The sequence below is a fragment of the Rattus norvegicus genome, chromosome 19, assembly GCF_021556685.1.
Source record: "Rattus norvegicus strain SHRSP/BbbUtx chromosome 19, alternate assembly SHRSP_T2T, whole genome shotgun sequence".
NCBI classification, from domain to species: domain Eukaryota; kingdom Metazoa; phylum Chordata; class Mammalia; order Rodentia; family Muridae; genus Rattus; species Rattus norvegicus.
The window spans coordinates 15,518,965-15,541,384 of NC_141552.1; the positions used below are offsets into that span (position 1 = coordinate 15,518,965).

General features: G+C 42.1%; 3 protein-coding genes across 6 annotated transcripts in view; 1 reads left to right on the top strand and 2 right to left on the bottom strand.

Annotated features, from left to right (window-relative positions):
• The window catches only part of LOC147998836 (uncharacterized), a 924,038-nt gene that overhangs the window by 670,150 nt on the left and 231,468 nt on the right, over positions 1 to 22,420 (bottom strand). The window lies entirely within an intron of this gene.
• The window catches only part of LOC147998853 (uncharacterized), a 343,457-nt gene that overhangs the window by 181,035 nt on the left and 140,002 nt on the right, over positions 1 to 22,420 (top strand). The window lies entirely within an intron of this gene.
• LOC147998859 (disks large homolog 5-like) overlaps positions 1 to 22,420 on the bottom strand; it is a 31,434-nt gene that overhangs the window by 1,799 nt on the left and 7,215 nt on the right. The window contains exons 1-3 of one of the 2 annotated variants that reach the window (XM_087595534.1): positions 2,744 to 2,910; positions 1,551 to 1,710; positions 224 to 367 (exon numbers count right to left, since the gene is read on the bottom strand). In XM_087595534.1, coding sequence (XP_087451660.1) covers positions 224 to 367; positions 1,551 to 1,710; positions 2,744 to 2,870 — 431 coding nt within the window. In that variant the 5' untranslated portion in view covers positions 2,871 to 2,910. Of the gene's footprint in view, positions 1 to 223; positions 368 to 1,550; positions 1,711 to 2,743; positions 2,911 to 22,420 lie in introns of those variants that run through there. The other variant, XM_087595533.1, reaches the window with a different exon arrangement.

Below are 22,420 nucleotides of genomic sequence, written 5' to 3' on the forward strand. Positions count from 1 at the left end.
TTCAATCAGTGCTGTTCTATCTAGAGCCTTCTGAAGATGCCTAGACAATCCTGGGATGAGTAACAGTCTTTTATGGAACTGAAAACTGAGTCCTAATGACCCTGGCACACTGATGTGTAAACAGCACAAGAGATAGAACCAGAGCTGAAGACCGTCCAATCCAGAACAAAGAAAGTCAGAAATGGCCATTCCACAGGTGATAGCCTTTCTGACCAGGACTTACCTAGAGAAGGTAATCTCCTTCTTCAGCTTATGGTTGTTCTCATGGATTTCAGTGTTCTCCATCTCTAAGTTGTGCAGAATTGACATGACCGCCTCCTCCATTCTCTCCAGGTCTTCATAATATGGATTTGGCCTGAAGTGTGGCCTGGCCCCAAATGATAGAATACAATGAACATCGGCATTTAGGAATATATGAGCTCAGGGTGGGTCCTGTACTACACCAGTCCTGGAAGGACACCTTCTGAATTCTACATATTGGATCTTCTTCAGCTTCAGAAACGTGTTTTTCTGTGTCCAGGACACCAGAATCTCAGCATCCAGATGGAGGCTTCCCTGGCTCCCTTTGTTCAGTCAAGAGGAAATCTGCAGTCAAGCCAGTTAAGCTATCGAGAGCCTAGGCCACACCTCTCCATGCTCCCCCACCCAACACACCCAGAAACCTGTGATTACTTTTCTCCTGTTTTGATAACAGACCATATATCAACACAAAATTATAATCTGCACAAGGAATACAAATAAACAGACAATCGTGGTCATATAGGCAAAGAACTGTGCTGTTGACAGTGGGGCTCCCAGAACAAAGCATTCACTTCACCATGAATGTGTTACAGGTAAATACTCAGGCTAAGAAATAGACTCCTATATTCCAAGTGTGGAGTGAAATATAAACATATAACAGTTGTGCATATGCATTTGGATGTATGCACACACAGACTCACAGACTGAGACACACCCACAAAAAAAGAGAAATGTAAACAGAGTTAGAGAAAGAGAAAAGCAAATATGGAAACAGAGAGCACTGTGAGAACCAGGAGAAATGCATGCACCATTGCTGTGTCCGAGGGGCTCCCACAGACACACAGACAATAACAAACAGGCCTGAGCCTGACAACTTCTATTCAAGCATTGAGATGAACAGTTTGGGACCAGGCCCCTCAGGCTGCTGCCTGTATCTTCCAGCACTCAGTCCCCTGCCTAGCACATACAGAGACTCACCATAAACTCACTGCAATTACAATCTTGCAAAGCCACCTGATGTCAAGGGCTTTGCAAATGCACACTGGGAACTCATTCTCCCTGACTTTATCCCTGAATTCTTCATTCAGACCACAAATTCTGCTTTTCAATAAATGGAAGCAGACGAGTCCACTGTCCATCTCTCTCCTCAGGAAGGGTCAGGTTCTGAATCTCCTCTATATGGGAGGTGAGGTTTAGCACAGGGTGGTTAGGGAGGCACAGCTTTCTAGAACCCAAAACCTTAATAGGATAAGATGAAGGTGACCTTGCAGACCCAGGAATGAAACAAGAGCATTTGGAGCGATTCATACATGTTCTTCATGGATCTCTCTGTCAGAAACCTCAGGCGATCTCTCAGGTCATTTCTCTCCTCGGTAATGAGCTGCAGCTCTTTAATCAGCCTCTCCTTTTCCTTCTTGGCCTGCTTCTCGCTTAGGGCAGTGCCAGGGGATGATGTTTCTCTCCCAGCGTCTGTAGGTAGAAGAACACAAGTGAACCTGCATGGGGAGAATTCATAGAGTGTACATAGACCTCAGTGAGGCCTAAACAGGAGAACAAGCCTGGAACCCAGTGTCACTGCTAGGCGATTGGTCTATGCTTAAGAGGCCTCCTCAGTGGATCTCAGTTCTCCCACTACTCTATAGAGACCAAGAGATGTAAGCAGCCAGGTGTGCCCTATGCCGGACATCACGTGCTTACATGTACCATGGAGATGGCTTCTCCAGGATTAACATCAACTGACCAGGGTACAGCTTGGTTTCAGGACCCTCACCCCTGTGGTTTCAGAACTCAGATGATAAATTCACCATTCACAAAACTTGAGTGATTGGAGACACTCAGATGTCCTACCCTGATACTCTAGGCTAACAACTTTGGATTTAAAACACATTTCCAGGGAGGTCATGTTCAACAGACTTATCAATTCCCCTATATGAAATAACAAATGCCCCAGAAGTTCCAATAGGTTACAGGCTGAATCTTGGTCCACATGTTCCAAACAGTTTTGGTATTTTAGAAACATGTGTGTAACACACAACCTCTAATATATAAAGCTAATGATGACCCTGCCAGTTAGAAGAAATCAGAGAAGGTCTAAGAACATAAGGTTATTGCCTGGAGCACAATCTCTCCCTGTTCTTACTGTCAGGTGTCCACTGTATTTAAAGAAGCAATGATAGTGAAATACATTGCTGCCCTGTCTAAACTCAGAAAAGGTGGACCCTCCATGACTCCTGATCATGTTATTATATCAATGTAACCTAACAAATGCACTGTAAAAGTAAAGGCCAGAAATTCACAGTATAATAGCATTGGCCTTACCATATACTCCCTGTGGGGTTGGGGAAACTAAAGTTCTGAAATCCTGACTTTCAGGAATTGTGATGTTCATGGAAATTCAATTCCTTTTCAGATGCTCCAGTTGCTGTGGCCCATTGCTAGAAAGGTCAGCCTAAGCCTGCAGCCCCCCTGACAGGGAGCTCCAAATATACTGCCCATAACTTACTAAACATTCCCCAGAAGTGCTGTCTCTGTCCATCATTACTTTGAGACGAAAGGCCAGATTCCTTCACTCTAGTCTGTCCACAATCGACGTTCCCCCTCCCAAAACGCTTGCGAAGACGGGAAAACATGTCTTAGGGTGTAACCGCCAGATTCAGACTGAGAGAAACTAGGGCACTGGTTGTCACTACAACACTGGTGACATCACAGAGGATGCCAGAACTCTCTAGGAGACAATAGAATGTCCAAGAAGGGACAGCAGATGTCATGGAGAGCAGACTTTGTCTCCCTGCTAATGTTCTCCCTGTACTGAGCATAAGCTGAGGTGCCCTTTCCAGGAGAATTTCCTGGGGCAGAGCCACTGAGCATCTCCTGCTTCCAAAGCCAAATTTTCCTCAAGGCTTGATTATAAAAAAACCTTAGTAATTCCTATGCATCTAAATGAATGTTTCCTTCCATATCTTGCCCCAAAATGTCTCACTAACTCAAATTGTCCTCATTCACCAATGTTAGCCATTAAAACTTCCTGAGATTTCACACCAGCTTGAATATGCAGTCAAAAGTTCTCCTGTCTCATTATGTACATGTGCTTTATATCACATCAAGAAATAGTCTGCATGGTAGGTTACAACATGCGTGTGTATTAGGGGAACACTCATGAAGTCATGTGCTTAGCAATCGACAATTGCCAGAAAATTCCTTAGGAGAAAGAGTTGAATTCTTTATGGTGCTAGGAAAAGTGTGGAGACCAGTTGGCAGAGGAAAATGCAATATTGGAGCCAGCAGTGAAGGGAACCTCATGCTGGTGGTGGGGTTCTCCTCTCTGCACCAATGTCGCCAAAGGAGCACTGCTCACAGGCCTGAGTAAGATATACCATGAGCTTCTATCAGAAAAATAAAATAGTCAAGAGATATAGGGGGTGCACAGAAAGGTCTAAAATGAGGCTATAAACATCATTAAGTGGATAGAGCAAGGTCCCAGCACCTATACACTGGGAAATGGCCACCACACCAAACACAAAAGCATCTATCATAGTGAAAAATGAATACTTTACAGAATGCACCCATTAACACTGATTGATCACATCCGTAGTTCAAATTTTGGGGGCAAATTCATGGCCCTAACTATCTTTCTCTCAACTTATATACCAAAAAATAAGAGAGACAGAGAAAAGAAAAAGTCAAAACAAAATCCCAAGTTTCTCATATGAGGACTGCAGGAAGTGTTATATGGTAATCAGTTCTGATTAGACATTTTAGATAGAACAGTACATAGTGACCCTTGATGTGATGGGCCCTATATAAAGCTTTTTGCAATATTGGAATTTTAACAAACCTCATCCAGAACGTACAGAAGAGGTAAGGATGTGATCACCATGTCCTTGCTCTCTATCAGGTTATTTTTCTGTGTCCCCGATTGTCAGGCATAGAACAGCAACACTCTGAAATAGCTGGTAGACATGGGAAAACGTGGCTAAAACTATAGTTGTGGGTTGCACACCTCAACTGTCAAAGGCTAATGCTGTCCTCACAGTCCTTGGAAGCCACTCTTGTAAGCCTATCTATTGGAAAGTGGAAGGAGGTTTATCTGAGCTCAAAGTGAACCTGGCCAGCCAGGGAGAGGGCAACATGGGATACTTGAGACCATGTCTAAAACCAGCACAGAAACCCACCGGCATTCAAAGCATCATCCACCAATTCTCGATTATCTACCATTCTCTCCCTACCAGTCGTTCAGTTTGGAATGGTAGAAAAAAAAAACTGGGACTGATCTTTCCATTCTAAGGACCTTGATCTCTCTTTCCTTAGGTTCACCTTAAGAGTGCATACAAATGGATATCATCATCTGAACATCGTAGTATTATCTACTCTGTATATGTAGCATAATACTGTGCCTATGACAATCTCAAGCTTCCTTGAGTGTTGTTGCCCCATCAAGAAGTGTGATGTACTGAGGCCAATCCCTAGGGATCCTTTCAAGGGATTAGAAGGAAGCCATCAGAGATACTCCACTTCTTTGTCATTAGATTAAATCAAGTTGACACAATGTGAACCTGGTGGGCTATTTGACCATGAATCTTTCTCACAACCCCTCTTTTCTGAGTTCAGTCCATGGCAGAATTCATTGCCCAACATCGTAGATATTTCTTTGTATATTTCCACAAGAGCCAGGTTTCTTTTCTTTTTTTAAAATAGAATTAGTTGTAGTCAATCAACTGTTGCCCTATGTAAGAAATGATTAGTATATATTGTAACTTACCACACTGTATTTGTGTATACAAGTACATTATTGGAAATCCAGCATTACTGAGGAATTGGAAACCAGTGCTGTGGCCTTGCCTTTCTGTGCCTAGTCCTGGCTCACAGGCAGCAGGGGGCAGACCTTGAGGTCCTCTTCAGGGACAGAGTGATGGTGAATGGGCACTGAGCAGGCAGAAAAACACAGCTGAGGCAGCTCCTTTCAGATATCAAACACATCATCTCCTTCCCATCTTAAGGGCTGTTACTGAGGTCTTGCCCCCATACCTACCTTAATAGCAGCAAATTTGTTACACAGCAGCCAGCTCTTTCCTATTGTTCTGTAATACGCCTCTACATCATGGATGCCAACAAACAAACTAACAAAAAACAAAAAAACCTGACATTGAACTGTGTGGTGCAGGTCACATACCCTGTTATATTCTGTATGTTACAAGGTTTGTTAATCTTAACAAGTTCCCCAACTATGAGCTTCACATAGGACCCATTAGATTCAAGGAAAATAGGAACAATTATGTGTAAAATGACCCGAGTCAGGGCCCATAGACAGCAGCATTTCCAGCACTTGTGCTTTAGCCCATGTGGATTTTGCAATGAGCTGGGCCTAGCAATGTCCAGTACACAGTTGTGAGCTGTTGCTCTGGTTGAACTGTATTGGTGTGTGCATTCAATAAACTACACCTATTTAAATGAATTCAGTGTTCCTGTGGTCTGAGTCCAGACCTCTTGACACCAAATCTTCCCTTCAGCAGCACTTAGGAAAAGAAGCTAAGGTTAGGAAAGGTGACATCTTGTCATAAATTATGTGACAAGAGGGATGGAGAAATGATCCCTTGTGTTAAGAATCAAGGTGTCCTCTGTAATATTCAGGTCTATACTGGCCCTGTGCATCAGCTTCAAGGACCCATTTCTGATTTTCTTTGGGGTTCCCGTGATGATGCACTCAGACATGATTGGAAAGAACCAAAACGGTGGTCAGACTTGATTTATAAAATGCAGGCAACATTGCAAACTTATGTTGCAGGATATTTGATTCATATTATCAGCCCCAAGATAGTGTTATTTACTTTAAAAAATTACCTCTGACAGTTCAGTTCAGCACTAGCACCGATATTTTACCCTAGAGCTTTTTTTGTTTGTTTGTTTGTTTTTTGTTTTTGTTTTTGGATGAACAAGTACTTTCTTATTTTGTTGGCCAGCCCTAGCTCTTACTTCTTTGCACAGTCACAGAGAGACCTCAAACATATACTCAGCCAAAGGCAGGGGAATGTAGAAAAGAACCTAAGGCAATACCACATAATGACATTGAAAGTGGGTGGCCAAAAGGTGTTATAAAATTCACCTCACTTCAGTGAGTGATGACATACCAACCTGGTGGCCTACGATTCTGGAATATTAATCAGAATCCTTTCGTCATATTAGATCTTAATAGAAACAAGGAAGCAGTCCTTTCCTGAAGTATATATTCATCATACGTAAAGAAGATATTAAATCCATATACAACTCAGAATAGAATTATCCCCCAAGACCAGAAAGATCTGGCAACATGAATATTAGAAGCTTCTCCTGTGTTACAATGGTAAGCACAGAAGAAAGAGGAAGATACGGCTGAACACAAAAGCATCAGGCCAGAGCACTGTTTCTCAGGATGAGTTGCTAGGTGAAGGTAAATAAACCTTACTAAGTTTAATACAGTATTACATACACTGTTGTAAGTAACTGGAGCCGAGGCTATCCCCAAAGGTTTGCCTGTCTGTGAAATCTGATACCCTAACTCAGGTGTCTTCCCTGGCCTCAGTGGGAGAAGGTGCACCAGCCCTACAAAAACTTGATGTGTCTTGGTGGAGGCACACTCTGAGGGATATTCCTCTACTCTCTCAGAGGAGATGGTATGAGGACATTGGGGAGGAACTGTGGGAGAGAAGTAAATAGAGAAAGGACAAAAATTGGGATGCAAAGTGAATTTAAGCCTGTCAGTCACTGCTCTATTGCTGTGAAGAGACACCTTAACTAAGGTAACTAATAAAAGAATCAGGGTGTGCCCATGGCTCCAGGTAGATATGTAGCAGAGGACTAGCTTATCTGGGATCACTGGGACGGGAGAACCTTGTTTCTGAGGAAGCGTCATGGACCATGATATTGGAACTTAGGCCTCTGAGGCAGGAGTGAATTGGTGGGTGGAGGAGAAATCTCATAGGGAGAGGGCGTGGGGGACAGAAGAGAGACTCATGTAGAGGAACATGGAGTGGGAGATAAATTGGAAATGTAGATAAAATAATGAAAGAAAACTAAAAAAATGAGACTATGAGTATCATTCTAATTCAAGCCTCAAATAATAAAAACATAAATGCGAGAGTCGCCTGGTCCTGTTCATGTCATCCTGAATCTTAAAATCTTTTTTCCTCCAAATTCCGTGCCACATGAGGTGCACTGACCTGTCAGCTGCCTGCTTGGATGACAACTGCAGCAGCTTCCCTATGCACTTGCTTTGTAGGAGCACGAAATCTATTGAGCTCCCTTTTCCAAGTTGGAACTTTAATTGGTAAGAGTCTTGCCTTGAGGACACCTTCCACATCTGTACAGTACAGAGGCAGGAGGCTTATTGTTAATAACATTCATCTCCTTAACTATGTCACCCTCCTCTTCAGCACATGACTTTGCTGTGACATTAAACTTCTTAGTCATCTTTTCCACTCTAAGCTGCACATGGTTTTCATGTGTTTGCCCTGTGTGTTGTTCCTTCTCCTGCAGTCTTGAGGAACAGTGACCAAAAGTAACCAAACCACAGACTCAAAGCCATGTTAATACTGTATTGTGTACTATTTTCACAGAGTTGCCTGAGGTGTGAATGGGACATGGAGAATTCGAACATAGTTTGAATCTTAGGCCTTTCACTGGGCAGTCCCTCATCTTCTCTAAAATTTAACCCCATTCTTCTACCATTGAGACCCACCTGCTGCTTAGCTCTTTACCCCTCTGCCGTGGTCTGTTCCATATCTCTTCCTGCCCATGTCTATTCTGAATCTCCTGCTTCAGCTTGCCTCTGCCTATGTCCCTCTCTATGCCGGAAGTTCTGCCCACATACTTCCTGACGCAGCTCTTGGCCATCAGATCTTTATTACATCCAGTCAGCAGTGAGACAACACCTGATACATCTCTTAGCTTGTGTTGAGCTGGTGAGAAGGACAAACATCCACAAAATAGCAAAGCTGATGATGGGACATAGAAATGACAAGAGAAATCCTGCCAGCACTTAGCTCACTGCCAGTACAGAACTAACAATTGAAAGTTGACACACTTTAGTACAAAGGGAGGTCACCTCAGCATTTCCGCTTTTACTCCAAGAAATACCTTTAATTTAACATTAATAAGCTAGATAAAATAAGAAAACTTATGAGATGCATCAGGTAAGAATTACTGTCACAATATTCTGTCCATTCGTATTTTGCAAAATTGGAGAAGGTACTTTGTTATCTAAATTATATTAGTCTAAATTTTTGTACCTAAATCATTTTCTATCACTTTTTAAGCTTTGTATCCCTTATCTATCATAACTTGCATTTATTAACCATAATAAGTCTTCTGAGACCAAATGTACTTTCATTAATTCCAAACAATTTAAGCGTTTATGTCTTTCATCCTTAAAATTTGACACATTTTTTGCGTACAAATTTTCTTTTTCTTTTTCTTTATTCAGCTTCCACACGAAGATTATTTTTGCTCTGATTTAGAGCAGGATGCAAAGGTGGAGTGCAGACCTGAGGGGAGGGCAGATGAATGGAGTTGAGCTGCAGGATGTGAGGTTCACAGAGAATAAATAAGAAGTTAAAAAAATAAGAAATAAGCACAGTGGGGATGAAGCTGTGAATGCTTGGCATGGGGAGGTTTGGCAGTGGACTGGGCATTTTAGGGGTGGGGTGGGATTGGCGTGGGTTCTGGAGTAGTAAGGATGGTGTCTGTTCTTGTCTTTTGGGGAAACTCCTCGTTCTTCTCCCATCCCTCCTCCACCTCTACCCCCACCTCCAACCGCCATAACTGCCTCCTACCACAGCAGAGGCTTCTGGGCATCGGCCTCTTTCTGCTCAAGCTCTTCTATGTGCTCAGGGGTGGTACAAGCTTTTAAAAGTCCCAGGCAGTGGGCAGACCACGCACACTCTCCTGGCATCCCCATCCTCTCTCAGGACTTATGGTGCCAGAGCGGTTATCACAGGAGTTTGGATACTGCTGTGGACTGTCCATAGAGCCCTGCTTTCTGAGCCTCCCATGTCCACCCTGTTCCTGTCCAGGTTCCTGGCTGTCACATTTCTGCACGATGGTGAACAAGTTTGTTTTTCTGATTCTCATAACAAGAAAAGGTTAAGACTAAACTATCTAATCTTCAACCCCATCCAAGATCTGAGGAGGAGAAATGTTGCCTGAATAAAAGGAAATTCAGAGCAAACAGCTTCCAAACCTAAGAAATAACAGAAATGGTTGGCTACCCTGGGAGTCAGTCAGCAAATATTCACTGTGGCATCCACCTTCAACTCACTGGGCCAGGAGCTCTGACAACAATCCTTTGAAGCAGGTCACTTGAAGGACTATCCAATTTTTTTTTCCAAAAACTGGGACACAGAGTTCCCCATGATCAACTTCTGCACAGTCTGGACAGCTTTCTGGCAGCAGTAGAGGTAAGTAGGTAGTATTTCACCCAATGGTTCTTTAGAGCCCATCATCTTTTTCAGAATAGATTGGGGACACTACCAGGAGTTGAGGTCTCTCCCACTGTGAAAAGCCTTTAACTATTAGGACATCTGAAATGGCAGATTCTTCAGATCTCTAAAGGATTTGAGAACCACCTTTGTATGTAATGTCTATCTCAGTGGACAAATGTGGCTTTTTTCCCAAGGGATTTACTTCCTACTTAACTTTAAAAACATACACAGGAAGTTAAATAAAGCTTATTTCTGTACCTAACTAAAGCAGTACCTAACATGACTGGAAGACTGATTATTTATAGTTGGAAAGTACTAGCTTGAATTCCTTAATTATCCACGGCAGTGTGCAGTAGTAATTTTATAAAATTAGAATTTTACACCACATTGTGAATAAGTTGCATATACTTATATCTTAAAAATGAATTGAATCATTTATGCAAGTACAATTTTAAATTCTATCATTCAAGAATCCATGCCATCCTAAAATATTTGAGACTTGGTATTGCTTTCTAGTATAAATAGAGATACAGTGATCTATGATTTTGTCATTTTAGTCCCTTCTCCTGATTTCCCACAACATTAGACAGAGAATTGAGGACAGAAAGAGAAAGGAAGAAAGACATCCCTGATTCGAATCTGCTTTACTGTTTCCTCCCTGACCATGGCCAGTAAGAACTTGCAACCAACCCCCTAACTGACAATAATCATCCATAACCAACGGCAGACAAATAACCACCCACCCACCCTTCCTCTTGAGAATGAGGGGGTCATGTTCCTTTAAGTTGCTTCCCAATGTGTGTGGGGTGACAACATGTTTTGGGGACCTTACAACAATTGGGACATTTTCCAAATCCTGGGAGATCTTGCAGTTTCCTATGCGTCCAGACCCTGAATGTGCCAGGATTAACTGAAGTCCTGGCTACATTAACAATGAAAAATACAAACACACATTCCTACCATATGAGGAAGGTCACCGGATATCTACCCCTTGAAGTTTGCTCAAAACAATTAGTCAATTAGCTTTTTATTCATCTTCAGGTCACTTCTTAGTAAACAGGCAGAAAAGAGACAGATTGTTTGCCAAAATTATATCAATTGCTTCTAAGCCAGTCACCAATAGAGTTCCTGCCATCCTTTGAAGTTTCATCAGAGAGGCTCTATTTTGCACAGACTCACAATACTTATGTCTCCCATGTGGCAAACTAAAAGAACTGTTAAGATCTCCTTAAATAATTCAACAGTTTTCCCAATCCAAAGTCTCCCACCCTCCTCCAAAAAATCAAGAGATTCCTCACAAACATCTCCACTCACTTCGGTACCAGTTTATATATCAGTCACATTTCTGTTACTGCAGAAAAATACTATGACCAAGAACAACTCAAGGAATACAGTTCTTCACATTGTGGTAACCAACCCCAACTAACAAATTATTTCATTGCTAAGTCATAAATGTAAGGTGGCTACTGTTTTGAATTGTAATGTAAATAGCATGTATAAAGTATGTCTCATATGTGGTCACATATTGAATATGTCACATATTGAAGGGCTTGCAACCCACAGGTTGAAAACTGCACTTGTGTGTGGTGGTGGGAGGGGGGGTTATGAGTTTTTTGTTTTGTTTGTTTGTTTCCCTTTTTCTCAAAACCCAAATGCTGATAAGAACATAGGCCAATATCAGGCTCTTCAATTTTATTCCATTAGGCACTGTGTCTGCTCTCATGATATTAACATGCTGGTTTTTCTTTTTTACTATTCCCCAAAATGAAGGTGAAATCATTAAAGGTGATGCCTCCCGCAGTGCTTTACTGTCTTATTAGTTAGCAGTGTCTGACTGCCCTGCTCAGTTGTGCTTTCATGTGAGTTCTGAGATTTTTTTTTTTCATTCCCATGAAGCTCTGTATTGGGATTATAATGGGATGGATTTAAACCAGTAGATGACTCGGGTAGAATTCGATATAATAATATAAATCATACTGATACATGAAAATGAGAGGTCTCTTCATTTTCTGGTTTCTTCAGTTTTTTTATTTTTCCTAATGATTTCATTTTAACAAGTCTTTACTTCCTTAGATACTGCAAGATTTTTATTCTGAATGGGTTTGTTTTCTTGGCTTCTTTCGTCATATTTATTGTTGGTATACAGGAGTTCTATTGATTTTACTGTGATTTTAGTGAATGTGTCCATGAGCCATAGGAGTTTGCCAGTGGTTTCGTAGTGGTCTTTATATATGGATCATATCGCCTGCAAATGAGAATGCTCTGACTGCTTTCTTTCATATTGACATGCCTTTCCATCTCTCTCTTGTCATATTGTTTGGATAAGACTTCACATACTAGTTGAATTAGATGAAAAGAATGAACATCTGTGACTTATTCCTGATTTTGGTGGAAATCCATTATGATTTCCTCCAGTTAGGATGCTGTTTGCCTTGCATATAGCCTTTATAATGTTAAGGTGTGTCTTCTCCATATCCCAGATTTCCAGGAATTTTGCATTAATCACTGTGGGATTTTGCCAAAGAGATTGTCTGCCTCTACTGCAGTGATCATGTGTTTCCTGTTCTTGGTTTTCTGTGGTGAATTGTTTATTCATTTGTATTTGTTGAAACATTCTTGCACCTCTGCAGTCAAGCCAGCTTGATCACGGTACCTGACACTTTTGGTAAATGTCTGAATTTTATTTTCCAGGATATTACTGAGAAATTTTTCACTTAACTGTTCCTTCCAATCTTAGTTTCTTTTCTATGCTGTGAAGAGACACCATGAGCAAGGGAACTTGTAGAAGAAAGAGTTTATTTCAGCTTACAGTTTCAAGGATCATGAGTCTATGAATATTATGCTGGGGTACACGGCAGCAGGTAGGACACCATGTTTCTAGAGAACTGGCTGAGAGCTTACATCTTATGTGCAAGTCGGAGACAGAGAAAGTGTTAACTATAGATGGTGTTGAATTTGGAAACCTCAAAGCCCAATCCCATACACTCCTCCAACAAATCCGTATCTTATAATTCTTCCCGAATATTTCCACTAACCAGCAAGAAACATTCATATATGTGAGTTTATGGGGGCCATTATCATTCAAATCACCATATTCCACTCCCAATTCCCCATAGGTTCTTAAACATATCATAATAAAAATACATTAGCTCAGCTTCCAAAACCCCTGTAGTCTTTCGGTCTCTACACAGTTTATCCACAGTGCTTTTCGACCCTCCAGGAAGTCCCTTAATTATTCCCCTATGAAATCAAAAGGCAAATTGCATATATCCAATGTGTAATGCCAAAAATATGTTATCATTGCAAAGGGAAGTTGGGAATGTGGTGAGCCAGTTCAAGGCATTAACCCAACAGGGCACAGTCCACATTCTCTACTTCTGATGCATGACAAAGGGATAAGATGGGTCCACTGCTCTGGCTTTGCTGACTGCAACATAATTCCTAAAACTATGTTGTATCGCATAGATCTGTGGTGGTTGTGTTTTCATTGTCACTCATTTCTAGGAATTTTAATTTTTCCTTATGTGTTTCTCCCTTGGCCCTTTCAGTAGTGTGTTGTTTGTGTTGCTGACCTTCCACGAGAGTGTGTACTGACTGCACTTTCTATTGTGTGATACCAGTTTGATTCCTTTGTGCTTGGATAGAATGCATGACACTACTTCAGCTTTCTTATCTTTCCTGAGGGCTGTTCTGTGTCCTAATCCGTGGTCAATTTTGGAGACAGATCCACAGGCTGATAGAAAATATATGTATAGTTCAGTGTAGTTTGTTAGGTCCATTTGACTGATGATGTCACTGAATTCTGCTCCTCCTCTTTTGTTTATTTGCATGTGATCTGCCAAGTGGTCAGAATAGACTATTAAAAACAATCACAACCACTATTATAGCTAATGGGTAATTTCAGATCTATCTGATAATTATATATTTAAATTTGTGACTGCTGTGTTTAATATGCATATATTTAGATTGTAGTATCTTTTGGTAATTGCAAAGTATGAAATGAATGTCCTTACATCTTCTGGACAGGATTGGTTTGAAATCTATTCTGTCAGCTGGATAGAGAAACTGCATAGAATTGCTATAGGGACCTGTGTCTTAGGTCTGTTTCCCTAGTATATCCTCTACATCTCTCATGATGGTGATCCTGTTTCTGGCTAAATAATGTCTGTTCACTGGGGAATTGAGTTTAGTGACATGCAAATATTATTTAAACCTATGTATTTAATTTTGTTAATTTTTGTGGGTTTTATTGGCTTCTTTTGATTGACTGTTCTAGTTTTGTTAAATTATTTCCTGTTTCCTCTGGTATTTTATCCTTCTCTTCAAACTAAAGTATTCCTTTTAGGATCCTCTATAGAGCTCCTTACTGGTTATACATATTTTGTAAATTTATTCATCATATGCCTTAATCAGCACAGTAGCTGGGCAGCTGCCTGCCCTCCATGGTACGAGATCTACTTTCCAAACAATAACGCTCAACTCTTACTGACTGTGTAGCATCTTGACTGCTCTTTGTTCCCCTTGGACAGCCCTCAGGACCAGGCTCTCCTCTCCCTTAACCATGGCTGCTGTCCTCTTCCTCTCTCCTCTCCATCACACATGTTCTTCCTTTATTCTCTGGCAGCTTCTTCCTCCTTCTTCCCTCCTCATGATCCTCTCTAGCAAAGCCCTCAAAGCTCACCTCCCCCATCTCTCTGCTGTGCAGCTGTTGGCTGGTGGCTTCTTTATAAACACAGTTAACTGGGGGCAGGGTCAGGTTTTTTTTGGATTAACCAGTTTTGAGTTCTCCAAATTAGCAGTAAAATACAAGCAGAAGTAGGCCAATCCACCACAAGGATTTCTTTTGCTTTGTTTTGTTTTAATTTTTCTTTTACCTATTACTTTATTTTATTTTTGGCTATTTTTTAATCATTTGTTTTTTTATTTATGTATATTTCAAATGTTGTCCCACTTTCCACACTCCCCTCATCATATCTTACATCCCATTTCTGCTCAGCTTTGCCTATGTGACAGTGCTCCCCCACCCACACATATCCATTCCCACCTCACACCTCTAGGACCTCCTTTTGGTGGGCAACAGGCCTCAGGGTAGTCAATGGCCTCCCACCCCATGATGCCACTTAAGTCAGTCCTCTTCTACACAGTTACCTAGAACCATAGACCCATCCTTGCATATACTTTGGCTGGCAGTTTGGTCCCTAGGAGCTGTGGGACTGGTGACAGAGGATCTGGTTAGATATTAAAGACAAATGGTTGCTGCTTTCTCCTCTTTTTCTGGTTATAGGTGAAATCATGTTTGTTTGCTTCCCTTTTTTGAAATTATTGAGTTGATTAATTTCTTGGTTTTTCTTGTGTATAGTTTAGCTCATTTTCTTGGGGTTTTCCTCATATTATCCTCTGTTGTGCTCTCTTAAAGAAAAATATTGTTTAAATTTGGTTTTGTTGTGAAATATCTTGGTTTCTCTATTTATGGTGATTGAGAATTATGCTGGGTATAGGAGTCTGGGTCTGCATTACATCTGCCCAAATTTTTCTGGCTTTTGGAGTCTCTGTTGAGAAGTCTGGTGTAATTCAGATAGGTCTGAATTTATTTATTACTGGTTATTTATACCCTACCCCTTTTAAAGTTCTTTCTTTGATCTGTGTATTTAGTTTTTTAATTATTATGTGAATGGCAGAGTTTTTTCTGGTACAGTTCATTTAGCCTTCTGTAGGCCTCTTGTACAGTTATGGCATTTTCTTCCTTACCTTATGGAAGTTTTCTGCTATAATTTATTGAAGATGTTTACTGGACCTATGAACTGGAAATCTTAATTCTGTTCTATATCTATTATCCTTAGATTTGGACTTTTAATTGTGTCCTGAAATTCATGGATGTTTTGGATTCAATAAACCATACATGTTTATCTGAGATGGGTGTTTTGTGTTTTGTGGGGTGACCTCCTTGATGCCAACTCTTCCATTTAGTAGCAGGTTGGATAATGAGACATGGTTAGGAATGGTGACCTCTTGACATAAACTATATGAAAACAGGGAGGTTAATTTTATGTGTGTCAAGTATCAGTAGTCTCCTGGGTGGTTTTGGTTCCCAGTTGGCCATGTGCAACCGTTTCAAAAGCCCAGGATTGATGTTCCTTGGGTTTCCTATGATGATGCACTCAGATATGACAGATATCAACAGAATCCTTGTCAAAGAACTTAATTTATATAATAGACCAAAAATTACTAATTATGTTACAAAATATTTGATCACACTGTGATCTCCAAGAATGTATTATTTACTGATAAACTATTGTGTGGTATAGCATCACCATGGCACAGACATATAACACGAGGGTTGGTTGTTTGATGTAAACATGGACTTTACTTTGGTAAGGCTAACCTACCACACACCTTTATTGCAAAGTTAAAACTGCACTTAGGTTCAGAGATGGTCAAGGAAGGACTTGAAAGGAAATGAAGATAACTAAACCAATGGAAAGTCTTTGAGTTGAAGGATTTTTAGAAAGTGTGCAGAGGGAAGAAGAATGCTCTTCTGGGAGGTCAGTGAATTAGGAAGGACAGTTGGGAGTTGACTTCTGTATCTGGCTCCTGAAACTTCATTGGTAAAAATTAATGTCTGGAATTTTGTGTTGTAAAACAACACATTGGCTCTGCAGCTTTTGGCAAGGGCCATGGACAGAGAGATCACACCAGCTGGGGACAATCTGAAAAGAAGTCAGGTTTTCTTAAGTCACCTGAGAAGTCCTCAAGGAGAGAGGAATGAATGGGTAGCACCATAAGAGAAGGCTTTAGGATCTCGGATAGTGCTACTCTAGATGCCTTGAAAATAGAAGCAGAAAATGAAAAACTAAATGACTTCACAGGAATTAGCTCAATTCTGAGTATGATTATTTCATATTGGTAATTTATACTTGATTCTTTTTTTAAAAAATTAAAAAAAGAGCCTTCTGTTTTAATGCGAGGCTGTCTTAGAATCACAAAATGCTTACAACACCTACATCTAACAGTATCGGGCTAGAGATTCTACTCTTAAATGCATCACCATCGACAGCTTCCATTTAACCAGCAGGTGTCCATGCCAGGCAGACACTGAGCAGGTTGTATGTTCTGTTAATCTCCACAACAACCCAATTCAGCAGAAACACGTCCATTTTACAGGTGAAGAAACCACAGCTCAAAGCAAATGAGTATCAGGGTCCCCTCAGTCTCACTGTCTGTCACTCAGACCCACATCCTTCTCTGTAAAGGGAAGCCATGGGCCTGATGTGGGCTGTGCAAGCTGACTCTGCTGAGATGATCAATGCTATTCTTGACCCTGGGAGAATTTAAGACAAGGTGACCCACAGACTCCTGGGATAGATTCTGCCTCTGGGTTCTAGGGTGGGACATAGTATCACTTGCATGGGTCTCTACTCATCTGAGGAGTCTGCTCCCATGTGTCAGCTTCTATGGCAGTGGTTCTCAACAGTCCTACTGCTGCAACCCTTTAATACAGCTCTTCATACTGTGATGATCCCCTCCATAAAATCATTCCATTGCTACTTCATAACTAATATTGCTACTCTTATATGTCATAGCATGCTAAGTATCTGATATGCAAGGTATCTGACATACACTCTCCTAGAAGGGGTCACGACACACAGGTTGAGCAACATTACTCAATAAACTTTTTCTTTTTCTTTTATAAAGAGAGGCCTTCATCTCAGAAGGACCTGGACCAGATGCCCTGTAGTAGTGACAAGTTTTAGCAGGCCCAAGGCTGCTTGCCTTAATGACACAGACATTCCTGGCTAAAGGCACAATCTGAAATCACTGTCCCCAGGATATTTCTTACCTCACCCCCCCCCATTACAATATCTGTCTCCTTGGACATATCTGTCCAGGAAGCCAGTCCCTGTAGTCTCTGATACAGACAGAATGCTAAAGGCAAGAATGCTTTCCCTCTGTTGGCCTACCGTCACTTCTACAGAAGTAAGTTCAAATCCCCGAGTGTAAATGTGTGTCTTTAACATAGTGTGTGAAACTTGAAATCTCATCTGTTTGCATTGGCAAAAACCTACTCTCACTTCAGATTAACAGCTGACCAACAATTATTTTCAGGAGACCACAGAGGCTGGCCAGGCCTGCAGAGTCAGATCCCCTCCCTGCCTGGGATGATCCCACCCAGGTTGGACTTCAGCTTCACTTATCAGCTGATATCAGAAAAATGTTATCTTAAGATTCTGCAGTCCACGGTCTGGACAAAAGTTGTTAAATGGCTAGTATGGGAGTTTTCTCCAGCTTAAAATCATTCTGGTCTCTTCTCTCCCCTGGACTGCCCTCTGTTCTCTCAGGTCTGTTGGTCCTGGAAAGACCTGGGTTCAACTCAAGGCCTGGGTTGTGGAGGAGGACTTTTTGTTGTGGAAATGAGCATGGATCAAGGATGTAGTCCTACTCTGACTGGACAATTAAGCTCCAGAAAATCTTCCCCAATCACAGAACTGGGTCATGTGGGAGCCTACACTGTTTAAAAGGGAGAGCTGGTTGCTTTCTCCTGGAAGAAGCACTTGGGGGTTGACTGTCACTTCTGAACCTTCTGTTCTAAGTCACTTCTCAGAAGGGGCACTTTGCTCTGACTTCTCCATGGGACCCACCCAGCACTGGGGCTGGAGGATCCTATGGAGTTGCAGCTCTGAGCTGGGTGGGGTAGCTCACACTATCTTGAAGAAGTCTGTTTTCACAGCTGATCTGGATCTGAGGAACAGGTGCTTTTAAAGAAGGATGTGAAAGCACCTCCTGCAGGGGAGCTCACAATGCAGGGAAAGTCACACAGAACAGGGAAAAGTGGCTTCCCAACTTCCACTGGGCAAGAACCAGGGAGGGTATTGGATGGATGATCAGAGAGTTTGAGAAAGGCCTGCATCTCCCTGAATGTCCTCCCTCAATCATAAGTCCCCCTACTGCCCCAGGGGCACACCTGAGGCTCAGCAAAGACTGCCACCTACTGGGGTCCCTCAAACTAAGCAGTGAGGGTAGAACTGTGCAAAACACATCTGGGGATGGGGAGACATAAGTGTCAGCTGGGCCTGTCCTCACTGCCTTTAGACTCTAATGGCAGGGCCGGTGCAGGGAATGGCTACTCCAGATCTCAAATGTCTTGGGCTGAAGAAGTAGGAGATGTCAGGGTCAGGGGCCGGGGCCGGGGCCAGGGCTGGGGACAGGTCAGGGTCAGGGTCAGGGTCAGGGTCAGGGTCAGGGTCAGGCAGAGTCAGGCAGAAAAAATTCAAGTCCCTGCCAGCAGACTGATAGGCTATGGGCATGAAGAAGTGCTGTGGTAGAGAGTGCCCTTGTTCTCTCTGGTTCGGCAAGTAACCAAGGTGGGATGGGAAAAGTTGGGGAACTCACAGACCCTTGTCCTCCAGCCTCAACTGCCAGTGCTTGGCTAGCAAGAAGCCAAAGAGACTCCAGGGATCCCCTGATTTCCGGATATCATTTTCCTCACGGTGTCCAGGTTGAAGGCTGTGCTCAGCAATGCCACAAGGCCACTGGACAAGTAGAGCAAGCACAACTGGACTAAGAGCACCCTGGGCTCACACTGGGACCCAGGTCAAATGGCCACAGAGGGGCACCAGGCAGCCTGGCTCCAGCCCCTAGCCCATGTGCTCCCAGACCACAGCAGTTCTGCTAGTCCCTCCTACCATGAGAGACACCACCTGGCAGGCTTGCACTCTCTGTCAGGAGCTTTCCCACAAACACAGCTAGCAGCCACTTAATGACCCTCTTTATTCTTGTTAACCATAATGGCTAGTTATGAAGTCTCATTGGGAAAGTGTATTGATAAGATGAAAGCCTTAGGAGAAAACTAGAAAGACATAAAAATAAGTAAGATGCTGGAGGATGATCCTGACCCACACTGAGCAGTGGGAACACCAGAGCCCTGTAGGGATGCCTGACAACCTAACACATTGAGCACGCACAGCTCAGTAAGTTCCCTGTGAACACACATCTCCTGAGATCTCTCTATTTAATTGTATGTGATCCTGTCCACCTAACACAGCACCTCATGTGGAATAACAAAAGCCACCTGCAGGAGCTGTGGTGATGACTCACAGGGTAGAGCATCGGCTGTTCTCTCAGAGGAACCACGTGGTCCCTAACAATAATATACAACGGGGAATGGGATTCCTTCCTTTGGACTATGAGGGAAATTCACCCAGGACAGGCCACAGACAGACTGTAGAAAAAAAGACCCATTGACATAAATGATAAAACTAAGTCTAATCTACATCAATAAAAACACAGCATACTTCTGGTCAAGGACAAGAGCATCTGTCAAAACCTGTTTCCCAGCATGACATTGAAGGTCATAATCTCTGGGGTAAATATCGATGCTGTATTGCAAGAAAAGCTGAAGCACATGGTTCTCCATTAGGATGACTTCTGTATTCAATTGTGAATGTTGTCAATTTTCTGCAGCAATTTTTCTGTATATTACTCAATATGTGGTGCATAGGGTCAATAATTGCTGGGGACAACATAGATGACAGGGACTCCCAGCAGCAGGCCAGGATGGAGACATCTCAGTAGCCCACAGCAGCTCTTTGTAAAGACTGGTTGTTCCCATTTCTCCTACCCTTAGCCCTGGACAATGGCTGTATAGATTTCATTTCTGTGTGGCTGCCTTTCAGATGACCTTGGTGTGCACAATTATTCTATTATATCTGACTTTCCTACTTCCTTCTCCTTCTGCTCTGGTGAATTCTGTGAAACTAGATGTTGCTTGATGTTATGATTCTTAAACAATTGGAAATTGAGACATAGGAGCAGAGCACAGCACAGCCCCGATGGCCCAGGTGCATGCTATGTGTTCTTGTTTTGGAAACAATGTAATAACTGCACAATAGATTCCAGATTAATGCTTGACTTGCAAAGAAACTTTAAAGTAATTATCAGAAAATGAATTAGAGCCAGCATTAGGACCCTAAGAAAGGAAAAAGTTATTGCATTAGGAATTAAGTTTTATATAACATTTGAGAGTGGTTCCTGGATAAGAAAGTATAGAATATATAAAATTATATACTAGTCAGAATACGGGGACTCATACAAGAGTCTTTGTGTGCAAGGAAGAGAAAGCTAGCGGAACCACTGAGTTAAGGGTTAACTTGATACTTTCTGGTCACTGCCTGGCATCTTTGCTTATGTCATTTATCATTAGAGCTTCCCAGGAAAATGCAAGTAGCTGACCTCAGAGCTTTGAGCTCTGAAGTATAATAAGTTAAAAGTTAAAGTTTAAATAATAATAAGTTTACAATTATTATTATTTTGGCCACAGGCCTGGGAATAGGGGAAGCTTGAAACTTTGGCCAACAATTGTAATTCTTATTTCTTTGTGGGATGTGGTTATTCTTTTGAATTTGATTTGGCAATGATTATACAATGTCTTTTTTCTACCTACTTTTGGATTATTAATAAAAGACTGAAGCAAGAGAAAGGCTGGAGAGGATGAGAAGAGAGAATGTGACGAGTGTATGAAGATTGTGTGTGTGAGTGAAAGGAGAGTGCATGTGGTGTGTGTGAAATATGTGTGAGGTGTGTATGAAGAGTGTGTGTGAGAATGAAAGGGTAATAAAACAAAGGTGTACATGAGTGTGGGAGTTCGAGAAAAGAAAACCACAATAGAAAAAGCAGAGTGCACAAGAGAATGCAGTCTGTGCAGCCCCAAGCTGAGAGAGAGAGAGAAAGAGAGAGAGAGAGAGAGAGAGAGAGAGAGAGAGAGAGAGAGAGTTCAAGCCTTGAAATTGCCTGTCAGTTTGTACCCACAGAGTAGTCTGTATATTTATTAAGCACCTTCCAGATATCCCTGCCTTCAGTTGAGAACCCGGATCCTGTGTCAAGGCTAGACCCCGGCAGTAAGTTGCACCCAACTCGTGGGACTCAGAATTGGAAGAATTGTGTAAGCCCCAAACCCCTTTCCTGATGTTTTCGATCTGGAAAGGACCATATATGAGAGCCACGGTCCCCTCGGCCAAAGAGGAGTGCTGAGAAAGAATAGGTATGAAGTGATAGTGTGATAGTTTTATAGTTTTATTATGGGCAAACTGAATCCAGTGAGGGATCTATGTATGAAAAGATTCTTCATAAGGTATTGCTTAAAAAGAGAATTCACTTTGAAAAACAGTAGCTCTCTGATTGTCTCCTCTTCATTTGTTCTGTGAGCTTTTGGTTACCTGATAAAGGGACCTTGGATGAAGCAGCATGGGAAAGCATAGGAAAGGATATAAAAACCTGGATTCTGGAACATAAGGATGAGGAAGACGAAGGACAGGTTCCAGAGAAAGCGCTTATGTTCTGGTTTGTGGTGAAACAGGCACTTTCCCAGGCTGAGATAACAGACCTGCCCAGCTCATCAGCAGGGTCTGTTTGTAGTACAAACAGTGCTGTGAAGGAAGGAGTGCCTCTACTGTCCAAACAAACCAATAAGAAACAAACTGCTAAGTCATCAAAACCACCGCCTTCACAGTGTATTGTAGATTTACTAGAGACTTCCTCAGACCCTGAGGAGGACGAGGAGGGAGAGCATTTAGATCCTGGAGATGAATCTGAGAGAGGATGAGGCAGCTAAATATCGTAATCCTGACTGGGCCCTCTTACGCCTAAGAAAAGGAGTAAGAAAAGAAGCCCCCCTCAGTCCCGTATTCTGCAAGCAGTGTAGAAGGCCAGGGAACAAGGGGAACATTTGATGCTAT